This window comes from Indicator indicator, chromosome 7, assembly GCF_027791375.1.
Source record: "Indicator indicator isolate 239-I01 chromosome 7, UM_Iind_1.1, whole genome shotgun sequence".
Taxonomy (NCBI): Eukaryota; Metazoa; Chordata; class Aves; order Piciformes; family Indicatoridae; genus Indicator; species Indicator indicator.
Window position 1 is genome coordinate 27,886,696 of NC_072016.1, and position 14,436 is coordinate 27,901,131.

A 14,436-nucleotide genomic window follows, 5' to 3' on the forward strand; every position below is an offset into this window, starting at 1 on the left:
GCATTAAATCTCCTTAGTATTCAACTACCTACCTGTGTATTTGTATATTGACACAGTATCTACAGTAGTATTGGCCCAGCAGATCAAGGCAAGTAGTTATTCCCATTTGCTCAGTTACTGAGAAGCTACATGTGGAGTACTTTGTCCAGTTACGTCCCCCAAGAAAGATGTGGACAAGGAGGTGTGACTCCAGTGCATGGTCGTCAGGTTGATCAAGGGTGTGGAGCAGTAGATACACAAAGAAGCTGACAGCAGGGTTTATTCAGCATGGAGGACGGGAGGCAAAGGAGCATCAGTCTTAAGCTACACTGTGGGTGGTTAGAAGATGGACTTGAGTTAGGCTCCTCCTAAGAGTGCACAGGTAAGAAGAACCAACGTTTGAGCAATGGAGGAATCAAATAATGTCTTGTTAAAAATGGTCATAGTGTGGAATAAGTGTGCCAAGAGCCTGTGGAATCCCTTTCCTTCAGGGGAATGAGAGCTTCATGGACAAGGCCTTGAAAAGCCTCACCTAACTTTTGCATTTTTGCCTTGCTTTGCATATGAGCTTGGACTTAAATGACTTCAGAGTCCCTTTGTTCCAAACTTGTTCTACGTTTTAGGATCTGTCCTAATTAGCATTAGTACCTCATTATAGAAACTTGACTGAAATTTTCAATGGAGAGAGGATCGTTTGGTTTTTTGCTGTATAAAATCTTGTCCATGTGTGAACACAACTGGACAATTTATTCCAGGTGAAAATTCATCAGTGTCTTCGGTAATCAACATCTACATTGAAGCTGCCTTATCTGATTCAGCCTAGCATCATATTTAATAGATGCATTTTTCTTGGCATCCTACAGCCTTCTCATGATGGACTGATGTGCAGATCTTTCTCATTTCTTTAGGTCCTCTTCATGATAAGATTTTTTTCATCTTTAAAGTGTGATGAGAGGTATGATCTCATGATATGTATTGATGAGGTCTTGAGGTAAAAAGTTTTAGGCTCAGTAGACATGCTCAACATTTCTGAGAGCCTGCTTCAATTCATATACCAAGTGTTTGCTGTTGTCCATTTTCTCTTCCTTTATTACCACTGGATGTTACTGATGCACTGTAAGTCTGTTCCAGTATTAAATTTGATCATTTCATGGGCTCGCTCCGTAGAACAAAGGCAGCAAGAGAAAACATCTGCATGACACCAAGTGACTGCCTGGATTTCTAAGTAGAAGTGTGAGCACAGGGTTCTTCCCTGTTGTCTAATTGGGGATTTACAGATAGGTTGCATACTGCATTGTGAGAAATGATGCCAAGTGTCCTCCATTGCTAACCCAAGAACTTAGTGTTTTGGTTTTTTGGTGTGTTTTGTTTTTGTTTTAAATCTGGATAGACCTACAATGAAAAGTTGTTTTCATGGAAAGGTGAGACAAAAATTCCAACCTGTGAAGGCAAACAGAGGTATCCTGAGTTAGAGATGCAAAAGCACTTGATTTAAATTTAGTAGGATTTTCTTAGAAGCCATTTTAAGATAACTGAAGAAATATTTAATTGTAGAGCTTTGAAATTCTATCTCAGCTGGACCTAAAGCATGATGCAGCTAGTAATGGTCTTCTGATTTTCATGGAAACTGCTGAGCATCTTTGGGCTGCTTTTTGGATTTTTTTCTGAATGATCAAATTTCAGCTCCATGTATCACCAGACAAAAATATTTCTCAAGAAGAGTAGTTAATGATTTGTGCCATTTATAAGTAATAATAGTCAGCACACTTTCAAGTGGTAAACATAATCTTTCCCAAGAATGAACTTTTGACTTTGTAGGAGAACAATAAAACCATGATTTTTCATAAATGCTTTGTTTTTAACAGATTATGGAAGAAACAAATACACAAATTGCTTGGCCATCAAAGTTGAAGATTGGAGCAAAGTCAAAAAAAGGTATTTTTAAATTATTATTTATGGGATGGGATTAGTTGTTAGAGTAGTAAAGCCACAGAATAAACAATTCTGGTTTTGGAGTCACTGTATCAGAACTAGACACTGGAAACATTTTCAGTCTATTGTTTTTGGAAAGAATTTCTTATTGAAGTTCTCAGCTTTATGAATGTATTATAAGTAGCTTGCAAATTCTGCAGGTACTTTTATTTTTGGTACTCTTATATTTGCCATCTTCAGCATGTGTGCTTCTGTATAATTGTTCATCTAGTCTGGACAGTTTATTTTACAGCAGCCTAAGTCAGTTTTTCTGTCAACATTGTAAATTAGCTTTTTTAGCTTCTTTAAGAAACCTAAGTAGAGAAATTTCTTACGAGTGACTTAGTGTTGAGTTTTGAGATGAGCCTTTTAGTTCTGTTCTTGAAGAGTCATTGCTGTGACTAAATGACAGTAATACCTAACTCCTCTTTTGTAGGAAATATAAAATTAAGAGTTGTTTTGAACATGTTCAAACATATTAAAAAAGTGGAGTTCAAATAATTGATTTATATTTCATATTTAGAATGTACAGGTGGAGATGCAGGCTAACAACCTTTGTAAATGAGCAAGATCTCTTTAAAAAGGTGAAGGATTAGTAACATTTTATGGTATAAAGTGAGATCTGGTCTCTGAGGTACCTTCCTACATGGTATTGAAGTATGAATGCATTTAATTCCTTCCCCTGTTCTGTTCTCTCCCACTTGTGTGGAAAAAAAAAATCTAACTGAAGGGGAAAAGTGAGGAATAAATTCAGACTGGAAAAAATGCCAATGTCGTGTGTATGTCATGTATATTAATGTGTGGAACTAATGTGTCTAGTGATGTTAGAGTGACAAGGTCTCTGTTCAAACCTGTGCTGCTCTTGTGGTGTTCTGCGTGCTTTCTGCCTCAGGTGCTTTGAATTGATACACAGCTGAAGCTCCTTGGGAAACTGAGGCAGGGATTTTTCTTTTGAGGGGAGAAAAGAAGAAATAAACCAGTTCCTGCACTTGGCTCATTTAAATTTGAAAGAAACTTAGTTCTGAAGATGAAAAGCATGGAGGAAAGCCCATGAAAGGGAGGTGCCTGGCTGGGATTTTGGACTGGTATTTAGAGACGCAGTTTCCTATGTAGATTAATTTCAGTTCTTTATTATTAGTGATTTCAAAAAGAAGATAATATTTTTTGAGATGAAGCTCTCTCAGTACATAGAATGAATTTAAATACCAGGGGAAGTAAAAGAACAAAAACTTATGAGCTGATAATAAAACTAAAAATTTAGGAGAGGGAACACATAATGGAGCTGAGCATACTGAGTACATCTGTGGTGGGAATGATTATCCTGGAAAATCTTTCTGCCAAAGGAAACTTTAGCTAGTGATGGGCTGCAAATTAGGCATTTTAGCAATATGCTATACTATTAAAAATGTTTCAAATGCCTGTGGACTACAGGGAGACTCTTTAGTTAAGATTTTTACTCTCTGGCTAGCTTTGGTCTGAGAAGCTGTGTATGTATGGACACCTAAGCTAGTAAATTACAGTATGTGTGCCAAGAACCCCTTCAGCTAGAGGTTCTTATTTCTTGTGAAATAATGTCATTTTTATATATTCTGTTTACTCTTGCTATCAGTTGTTTGCAATTCTGTAGCTTTCTATTTGCAACTACAGCAGCTGTTTATATAAAAGAAAGTATTCTAAGTGTTTGACATACTCTAGCTTCACTGAACGGTATTTTGTGATTGCGGGGAGAGTCTGCAACCAAGAATTGGCTGGTTCTCTGAGGATTTGAACTCAGGACATGCTGTCTTTCCTTCTATGAGCTGGGAACTGCGTGCCACAGACTTAATTTTTTGGTAAAACAAAAATGTCACTGCATGGTAAGATTAAGGCTAAAAGTGTACAAGAAGAGAAGGCTAAGAGGAGAGCTTATTGCTTTCTATAGCTACCTGAGAGGGGGTTGGAGTAAGGCTGGTGTCGGTCTCTTCTCCCAAGTAAACCTATTTCCTCTAATCTTATCTCTAGTTAAGTTGGGCCAGCGAAGGTTTAGATTCAATACGAGGAAAAAGTGTTTGAACAGGCTGCCCAGGGAAGTGATAGGGCCACCATCCTTGGAGATGTTCAAGAAGCATGTCAGTGTGGTTTAGTGATCACGGTAGTTGGGTTACGGTGGGACTCAATGATCTTAAAGGTTTTTTCAAGCCTTGGTTTTTCTATGATTCTATGTGGATTGCCACCTTTACAGAGAAAGGAAAATAGTCCCCCATCAATAACCAATCTGATCATTGGTGACTCTTCTTTAGGCACCTGTTCCCCCCCTAGCAGCTCTCCATCTCGTTACATAAAGGTCAAAACAGGTGCTTTAAATAAGCTTTTGAAATTGCTTCACATGGCTTCCAGGTTTGTAAGTGGAAATGGGATCCTTATGTATCAATCTGAGATAAATCTGTATCCTAGCAGTGGAGACAGTAATGATCACTGTACCCCTGGGATAGCCTCATTCTGTATGTTGAGAGTAAGCATAAAGGTACAGTTGGTTGTACATTTTTCAAATACTTCTGCAGGAAAGACTAGGAACTGAAATCAGAGGAGACAGAACTGTTTTCACAGCTGTTAAACGGGGAGGTTGTGGTCTTATCATTCTTGTGTTACTGCATGCTTTTAAGGTCTGTCCCTCTGCCTCCATAGCTACCTGCTAGGCAGCTCAGCCCTCCAGCACGGCATGCCCTGATGTCAAACCCACAAGCACAGGGGGCATTCAGGGCCGCTGGTTTATTGAGGCCCACACCCTTTTGTCAGCAGAATGTTTCTTGAAGCTATTTCATTTTGGTTCCCAAGGTATAAAGTCATAGGTCTGACTTTATATTAGTTCACTAAAGGTTTTCTTAAATATTTTGGCATTTAAATGCCTTTTCCTTGCTGGTGCCCATGACAACAGAACCGTTGGTTTGGGAATTCTGTGTCAGCTTTCTGTGCATGGAGCAAAATTCCTTTGCAACTTTTATTTGACCTCACTAAAATAAAACCAAGAAGAAATGATTCATCCTGCTTTACAAAGATGCATTAATAGCCTGTGTTTTCAGTGGTGATCATCAGAATACAGAAAATTCTAGTCAGTTAATTCAAAATAATCAGTTTAACATTTTAATCTATCAGACTTTTCTGGCAGCCTCTTGGGGAGGCTGCAGTTATCTGTTTGTAATTCTGTTAAGTAACTGCTCTAGTGTTTGTTTTCTTTTGACAAGGGATTATTCATACTCGGTAGGTTTTTTTTGTAAGAAAAGAAAGACTCCTGGTGTCAAATGCCAGTTGAAGCCCATATGTTTTAGTTCTGGTTTTCAGCATGTACTTTTTACTGACTTTGGTTGCAGAAGTGTTTAGAAAAGCCAAGTGTTGTGTTTCATACTTTCTTTGTGTATAACTCACTTCCACTTTCATGTGTTCATAGTGGTTCGGAAGGTTTCAAGGGGTGTTCTGAAAAATCACTATAATAGGGTTTTTAGGATTTTAAGCTTTTCATCTGTACAAAATCAACTTTGTATAAATTGTGTTAGTAGTTTTATTTCTTGGTCATATGGCAATACTAACATTTCCTGTGAAGCAAGTAACATCTGAAGAGCACAAAATCCAGGGCATAAACAGTGTTCTTGTGATGGATTTTTTTTTTTTTTTAGCTTCTAGATTTTTAGTAGTTACACAATAACTCTGATTTCATGATAAATGCTTATCAAGAACTCTTGTAGCCTCTGCTTCTGGCTGTGTGGTAAACTACTGAATTGGTATGGTTTGACTGGTGAGACAGATATCATCTGTCAATGTCCCTTAACCAAGGCTAGTCACTGAAGACTGCTGGCAACCTATACTACCTGTATTGACCCCTCCAAAGGGGTAACGACAAAGGATATCTTGTGAGTGAGCGGAAAGCTATGGGAAAAGGAAAAAGCTGTGAATGAAGTGGAAAGCGGGGAAGCAAGTGAGGTGGAGAGGAAATGGGAGACTGAAGGAGAGACTGGAGACAGATGGAAAGCGGGAGATGTGATTCAAGAAATAAATGGCAGGAAGCATAAGGTTAGAGTGGAAGTCTTAAAGAAATGATGGTTTTGAAAGTATAGTAATGAAGAGTTAGTGACAAAGTTGGAGTAAGGATAATGGGAAAACAGATGGGAGATGGAAAAAGGAAGATGTGTTAGAAGGACCAGGTGAAAAAATACATACCCAGAAGTGGAGAGGAGGATTACAGCACAGTGTTTATAGGTGTCTGGCATGGACTTCTAATACAGGAAATTAGCTCGGACACAATTCTGAGGTTTCCTCTTGATGAATATTCTGGAGAAAAGCTGGTTACTGTGTTGATGCAGACTTCCTTTACTGTCCTAATCCAGTGATTAAATATCTAACATGTCACTGTTCTCATCTCTAATATCTTTGTGCTGTTTCCATAAAGATGCAATTTAGAAGACGGCAGTTTCGATTTGTTAAACATTTAACAGATGTCTGCTCTTCCGTCAAAACACATGTATGATTTCAAGTGCTGGCAACACAAAGCATTCATTTCTAGTCTGTGAGCTGAGGGTGTTGGCACTTTCTACCAAAAATCACAAAACAGAATGTGAGCAAGGAAAACAAGACAGTAATAAGGAGGATCAAATTTGAGTGCAACTGTCATCCAGCATATTAGAATTCTGTCCAGAGCAATGTGAAATAACATATAAACTGCTTGGGTTTGGCAATGCCGGAGGAGAATAGCCAAGAAAGTAAGGTGAGGAAATACTGGGCTTTAATAAAACTTAAGCTGTTTTGTGGAACTTGCTTAAAATATTGCAATGACAAACAGTTCCCACCAAGTTATACATGGGCACAATGCATGCCTGTGTATCCTCATCTCCTATTTCTATTGTAATGGAGTCCACTGAGAAGCTAAGCTCATGTTTGTTTTCCTGCCTGTGGGTACTGTCGTGGAGAATTACAAACATTAATTAACTTGCTTATAGGTACATTTGGTCCTTTCAAAAATATTTTAGATTTCAGAGTGAGCAAACTCTGGGAGAGAAAAACCCTGTTGAACATAGAATCACAGAATATTTTGGGCTGTAAGGGATGTCCAAAGGTCATCTAGTCCGAACACCCTGCAGTCAGCGGGGGACATTCCTCAGGTTGCTCAGAACTTTGTTGAGCCTGACCTTGAATATCTCCAGGGATGGGGCCTTAACTACTTCCCTGGGCAACCTGTTCCAGTGTTCCACCACCTTCATGGAAAAGAATTTGTTCCTAACATCCAATCTAAATCTACTCTTCTCTAATTTCAAACCATTTCCCCTTGTCCTATCACTTCAGGCCTTTGTGAACAGTTTCTCTACAGCCTGCTTGTAGACTCCCTTCAGGTACTGGAAGGACATTATTAGTTCTCCCAGGGGCCTTCTCCAGGCTGAATAATCCCAGATCCCTTAGCCTGTCCTCATAGCAGAGGTGTTCCAGCCCTCTCATCATCTTTGTGGCCCTCCTTTGGACCCACTTCATCAGGTCCATGTCCTTCCTGTTGAGGGCTCTAGAGTTGGATACAGTACTACAGGTGAGGTCTTATCAGAGAAAAGTGGCAGAATCATCTGTCTTGACCTGCTGGCCACACTTGTTTTGATGCAGCCCAGGATGCCCTTGGTATTTGCAGTATTTGTTATTTTCTTTGCTTGCGGGAAATTTGCCTGAAACATAAGGAGGTCCAGTGACTTCCTGTCCTTAAAACGCATGAAATCTAGCATCTTTGCTTCTTCCTTCTGTTAGATACTTTGTGCTGTCCCATACTAGGCACTGTTTTCATTAATTATGAGTACCTGGGGTAGCCTGCATTTACAAAATCTGCAACTGACATCGAGGTGACAGAAGACAGTTTACACTCAAAACCAACTGGAGAAATGATGCAAATTTAGTAACAACTCGATGGTAACTCAGAGGCATTTAGCAGTTCTTGTCTGTGCTTCACCACCCACTGAAGCAGAGAAGGAAGCTGTAGGACTAGCAGCTCTAAGTTTGGGCAGAGTTGAAAGGACAGATGGAAATTGCTGTAAGAAGATGGAGAGTTTGCTTTTAAAAGCTGTTATGGCTCTCCTAAAGAAGGTGGAACAACAAAGGATTGGCTGAGTAAATTAAAACTTCTGGGAGACAGAGTTTGAATTTGTGTATATATTTGTGTGTGTGTATATATATGTTTGTATATCTGGTGCCCCCAGCATAAGATGATCATTGAACTGCTGGAGCAGGTCCAGAAAACAGCCGCAAAGATGATCAGAGGGCTGAAACACCTCCCCAATGGGGATAGGCTGTGAGAGTTTTCTGCCTGAAAAAGGCTCCAGGGAGACTTTATAGCAGCCTCCCAGCACCTGAAAAGGGCCTTCAAGAAAGCAATGAAGGGCGTTTTTACAAGGACTTGTAGTGATAGGAGAAGGAATGGGTTGAAGCTTGAGGAGTGTAAATTTAGACTGGGTGTTAGGAAGAAATTCTTTACAGTGATGGAGGTGAGACAATGCCCCATAGCAGGGGTGACTGGAACTAGACGATCTTTAAGATCCCTGCCAACCCCAACCATTCTCTGAATCTGTTTGTGCTGGTGAAGAGTTTTGTTCTGAAAATGCAGCATATCTCTACTTCTTGTTTATTTCCCTTTGCCATAGTTGCTGACTGAAATAGTCACATAATCCTGTGCCCAGCATGGACATTAAGGGCTACTACTGGTAGGGTAGTGTATGGGGAATGCTAAATCATATTTTTGGTCTCAAGCACTGTCTTTGTTTTGCAACTCTTGTATTTGCAGGCAGTTTTTGGAGTGACTCTTATGCCTCATAGTAGCAGTAAACAAAAACAAGTATTTGCAAAAATTATTTAGTTCTGGTAGAAATTCATCAGAGTAAAAGCAATTGGAGGCAAATTTTTGAATATGACATAAATATACTATTGAACTACCAATTTTACCTTTTTTACTAGCAAGCTAGAGTTGGATTGACTTTTCTATGCTTTATGGAAAAATTGTTTTCTCCTACAACTATTTAGATGATTTTCAGCTGTCTTAGGTTGTTTGTGGAAAGCTAACACTGAGAATCTTTTCCTTTAACCTGTGAATAGGGAATTCAAAACATAGATGATTTTCTCTGGAATTTCTCAGTATCTCAGATGAAACGCCACTGCCATTGGTTTTCTGAATGGACATCTTCTGTACCTGAAGGCCCAAACTTCTTATACCTCACTGCCTTCTAGTCAAGTTTTTCTATAGTTTGCTACGCAATGATCTTACAGGTGTTTTCCAGCCTTAGTGATTCTATGATTCCAAGACTGACAGTATTGGCATGTTTTGCAGTTGGGAAGTCATGCACATACACAGTATCTAGTCTGTCTTTTCTGAGTGGCTGCTTTCCTCAGGCTGAGATATGAAGCTGGAATAATTCTGCTCTTTTCTGTTAGAGTGTTTGGCTCGTGAATGTTTTCAGGGAAAGAATCTCTGTAGTTTTAAAACTTCCCTGAGTATTTACTTTAGGTACTACCTCATTGCTGAGCTTTTAAATTTACCTGTAGACTACATGTTGCACTTTAACTATTCCTTATCTTAATCACCACTAGGTAAATATCTTCTGTAATGTGCTGCTGAGGCAATCGATACATAATTTGACTTAGAGACTTTAAACAAGTCTGTTGCTGACATTGTGTATGTTTGGAATGCAGATTAATTACAGCATGTATTGCAGTTGCTGTATTATGAGCTGTGTCTGCTTTTCCGTTAACTTTATCTGTAAATGAGAAACTGCCAATGCATTCTGTTTCACATGTTCTGAGGAAAAAAATCCCCAAACCTTACTTCAAAAAAAAATTGAAGAACTGCTGTGCTCAGATCACATGTTCATTTCTTTCATCTTTCTTTTTTTGTTTGGGTTTTTTTCGTGTTTTTTTTGTTTTGTTTTGTTTTGTGGATTTTTTTGTTGTTTTTGTTTGTTTGATTTTTTTTTTTTTTTGGTTGTTGGTTTTTTTTTTTTCCTGGAGGAGCTGACCTCAAGCGTAGATGACTTCTCCCTGTTTTGCAATAAATTAATGAACAAAAGAGATTGTTCCAGGACATTTGAAATTTGGCCACAGGAGTTCATGTTGATTCTCTTCAATCTGAGCAGTTAAACACGCACAAATCCAAAGCATCCCTTGTGCCAGCAACTGGCAGCAAATAGTTCATTTACTGGAGTTATTTGTATGAGCCTCCAGATAGCTACCATTTCAGAATCAATTAATTTTCCTCCCTTTGCATGCAGTTCAGGTGACCATTGAGAGAGCCTTCAAAGAAACCACTTTTGCTTGAGCCTTTGATCTTGTTTGCAGTTAGCTTATTGATTCTTCCGTGCTTGGTGCATTCCTACTGTAACAAATGGTGATTCTATGCAAAAGTGTAAAATCATGGATTTGCCTTGGCTCTGGGAAAGGTGCAAGGCACTTCTGGTCACATTTGTGAATGCTTTAAGGAAACAAATTCTAGGTAGCAAAGGAGTCAGCAAGTGGACATGGTAAATTAAATTTATGGAACAGTGATTTGAACCATGTTCATTCCTCTAAGAAGTGTAGGAACAAAGTTTTGGATGTTTGTACTTCTGACCAGGGCTTGCTGTGCTTTTCCTAAAGAACAGTAACTTGCTTATACTTGGATAGATAAGGGAAAGCCAAGATACAACAAATACAGTTATAATGTGAAGGGAATTATCAACGGGCTCAACATCCAGCGAGAGTGCTTGCCAGTAACTGTAGTAAAAACTGACATTTCAAACCCTGGAATGTAGTAATCTGAACTATTATCATTGAAATTAAATTACTTGAGAGTATAAATTTGTTGCAGTCTCTCAGCAAAAACTGGAATTAGCTGAGATTGGGAGTTTTTTAGGATATTCTAGCCATTAGCAGATAATGTAAAATGTGGTCCATATTCTTGCTTGCTTGTAAACTAGAGACTGACATAGTGTTCCTGTCTGTGATTTCTATCTTTTTGTTTAAACTCCATTTTGGGACTTAAAAAGACAATCATTAGAATGACTGCTGAAATTCCCACCATACAGATGCTCAACAGGCAGAGGTGAGTTTTGCTATTGGTCTCATACTGGAGAGATGCAGAGAAAATTAATCTGAGAACAGCTCAGGTGATGATTTCCTCATTTAAAAGACAAAATTTGAGAGACCTGGGACTGTTTAGTCTTGAGAAGAGAAGGCTGATACTGTCCATGTCTATAGATGTCTGAGGGGTGGTGTGTCAGGAATGAAGGTGATAGACTCTTTGGTGGTGCCTAGTGATATGACAAGGAACAGTGGGTACAAGCTGGAACACAGAAGGCTCCACCTCAACATGAGAAGACACTTCTTTATGATGAGGGTGACAGAGCACTGGAACAGGCTGCCCAGAGAGGTTGTGGAGTCTCCTTCTCTGGAGACTTTCAAAATCCATTTGGATGCATTTGTGCATGGCCTGCCCTAAGTGATCCTGCTTTGGCATGGGGGGAGGACTTCATGATGTCTGGAGGTACCTTCCAACCCATAACATTCTGTGATTCTTACCTTTCTTTACATCACAAAGAAATTACCCTTGCAGAGGAACAGTGTGGGCAGTGTGTTATTTACTTGCTATGAACCCCTCCCTAAGAAGAAAAGCAGAAGCTTTTTAAGTAGGTCACTGATCTTCAAGAGATCAAGATTTTTCTTCCCAGATTAGATGTAAATGGCCTGTCATACTGGAGAAAATAGTTTAAAATCAGTGAATAAGAGTAATCTTCTAATGTAAAATAGACAACTGTTATGGTGCCATATGAATATTGGATTAGGGTAGATTGTTAGAATGAAAATGTGTTCACATCAAAAATTCAGTGTTCACATCAAAAATTACTTGTATAAAAGGATCCTGACTTTTTCAGCTGTCATAAATAATTTCCACCAGATTTTTTTTTTCTTGATTAGGTGAATCATTAACAGATTTATAAGGACGATGAACACAGTACTTCCCCCCTCTTCCCATTTTTTTATTCTTTCAGCCTGCACAGCAGGGATGTGTTGCCATGCTGGCTGTTTTAAAAAATGAAATAAACTTTAAAAAAATAAAATTTAAAAAAATAAAATACACCTTGTGCTTTTAAAAAAAATTAAGCAAAACATAAATTTTGTTCAATGAATGGCAGAAACTGGTTGATAACAATCATAGCAAATTTTGAGTTAAATTTCATCTGTTTAACATTTTTGAAGTTATGATACGAAGTAATAGCTAACATTTCACATTTCAGTGTGAAGGTGTAGGAATGTAACGTGTGTGACAATGATCTAGCTTTATCAAAGAGAAAATAGTTGGTACCTGATAGCTTCAAAAAAGAATTAAGGATGTTTTTCTTCCTTAGTGTCCATCTATGGTAAGCAATGTTATTTCTGTCTGGTGCAAGAAAAGACAAAATAGGCAGCAAATATGATCTGCTTGCACTTGAGGTCTCTTTCGTAAGAGACTATATAGCCATGAAGTTGATAGTAAACTTTGAACTGTTACACTAGACTTTTGTGAGAATTGCCAATTCTATTTGTCCTGTTCATGCAGGTGTACCTGGTGCAGTGGTCTTTGCTGAAGGCTTGCTGCACCCTCCTGTTCTAGTCACAGAATTAATAATTTCCAATAGTTGTAGAAAATCCATGTTACACAATAGAATGCAGTCAGAGCAATAAGACATTAAAAGACGCTGCAGTAATGAGGAAGATGTGAAATGTGGTTGCAATTGGATGTGGAAGAGTTTGCAAGGAAGGTTTAGGCTTGGACATGCATTAGGACTCATGAGCCAGATATCACAGAATTAATAGGGCTTGGAAGGAATCTCTGGAGATGGAGTCCAACCCCCCTGCCAGGGCAGGTTCAACTAGAACAGATTGCATGGGGTGGTGTCCAGGCAGCTTTTGAATGACTCCAGAGATGAGAACTCCAGCACCTCTCTGGGCAGCCTGTTCAAGTGCTCTACTGCTCTCTAAGTAAAGAGGTGGTAGAGCAGTGGTAAAGAAGTTCCTCCTCATCTTTAGATGGAACTTCCAATGTTCAAGTTTGTGCCTGTTACCTCTTGTCTTGTCACTGAGCATCACTGATAAAAGACTGGTACCATCCTCCTGACACCTGTCCTTGAAGTATTTATAAACATTGATAAGATCCCCCCCTCAGTCTTCTCTAGGCTAAAAAGCCCCAAGCTCCTCAGCCTTTCTTCAGAAGAGAGATGTTCCTGTCTGGTAATCATCTTTGTAACACTTTGCTGTACCCTCTCAAGTGTGCTTTGTGAACTGAGGAGCCCAGAACTGGACACAGTACTCCAGATGAGGCATCACCAGGGCAGAGTAAAAGGGGAGGAGAACCTACCGTGACCGGCTTGCCACACTCTTCTTGATGCATCCTAGATAATTTTAGTTTCTTACACACACAAAAGGCAAAACAGTGATGTTGTCAAAAACTATCTCAAGGCTTATGTGTCAAAGCTATAACCTTAAAATATGAGGTATATATGTGCGGTGCAGATGGCATGTACTGATTTTGGATGGGATTGTTGTGGCTTGCTTTTAAGTCTTTTACTAGGTCTATCTTAGAATATTCTAGCTTTTTTTGCTTCCCTTTACTTGTTTTTTCCCAGGGATTGTGTTTCTGTGTTTGTGCTTTGAGATACGATGGCAACAGGCTTTTGAGTAATGAACTGTGAATTCATTGCTTCCATGCTGAAAAATAACAAGACATAACAGATTTTGTATCCTGCTGAGAGATGCCTTGCTTTGTGTGGCTGCTTAGACTAAGGGCTGAAGAGCAACTGCCCAAGAAGTAGCAGAATTACAGCCTGGCATGTGTGTTTTAGTGCATTTGTAAAATGTCCCTACTGACTTTTTTTTAGAAAAAGTAAGATAAGGAATTTAATTATGCTGCTAAGAAACTGAAATTCTGTAACTGAAATGGAGTCTATGGCTGATTATGATTAATTCATTCTCATTTCTTCTTTTCAGGTTTTTTTCTTCTCTACCGTGGCCTTCCCCTTCTCCCTTCAAATCTGGTCACTTTTCTGTTTAAACTGCTGTACGTTCTGTTACCTCTTCCTGGTCTTACCTCTTTGCTCATGCTTTAAGGGAAGTCTTTTCAACTTCATTTTCTCTTTTGCTGGGTCTGAAATCCAGTCTTCAATAGTTTTTCTCCAAAAATAATAAGTTGTACAGGTAATCCATATTATTTTTTTTAAAAGCTTATCTGATGTTTCTGGCTAATTTCACTTAATTCTGGGAATTGTGAACATTAATTTTCAGTGTTCTGTTGGGATGTTTCAAGGCTGCGGAGACACCTGAGAATGTGGGATTCAGATGTGATTTGATGTAGAAGTGCACATCATATTCGCTAGGTTTTGTTTGAGGCTATATCAAACTGATATTTTACTTTAGCCATTTTATTGAAAGTAGCCTGTTACAGATTTTTAAAGTTCTCTTTTGATCTACAGTATGAAGTCTTTCAGA

The 14,436-nt window shown here is 38.8% G+C and overlaps 1 protein-coding gene across 1 annotated transcript in view; it reads left to right on the forward strand.

Moving 5' to 3' along the window:
- BICC1 (BicC family RNA binding protein 1) overlaps window positions 1–14,436 on the forward strand; it is a 107,175-nt gene that overhangs the window by 55,974 nt on the left and 36,765 nt on the right. Inside the window, exon 3 of the mRNA XM_054382460.1 lies at window positions 1,845–1,914. Coding sequence (XP_054238435.1) covers window positions 1,845–1,914 — 70 coding nt within the window. The remainder of the gene's footprint in view (window positions 1–1,844; window positions 1,915–14,436) is intronic.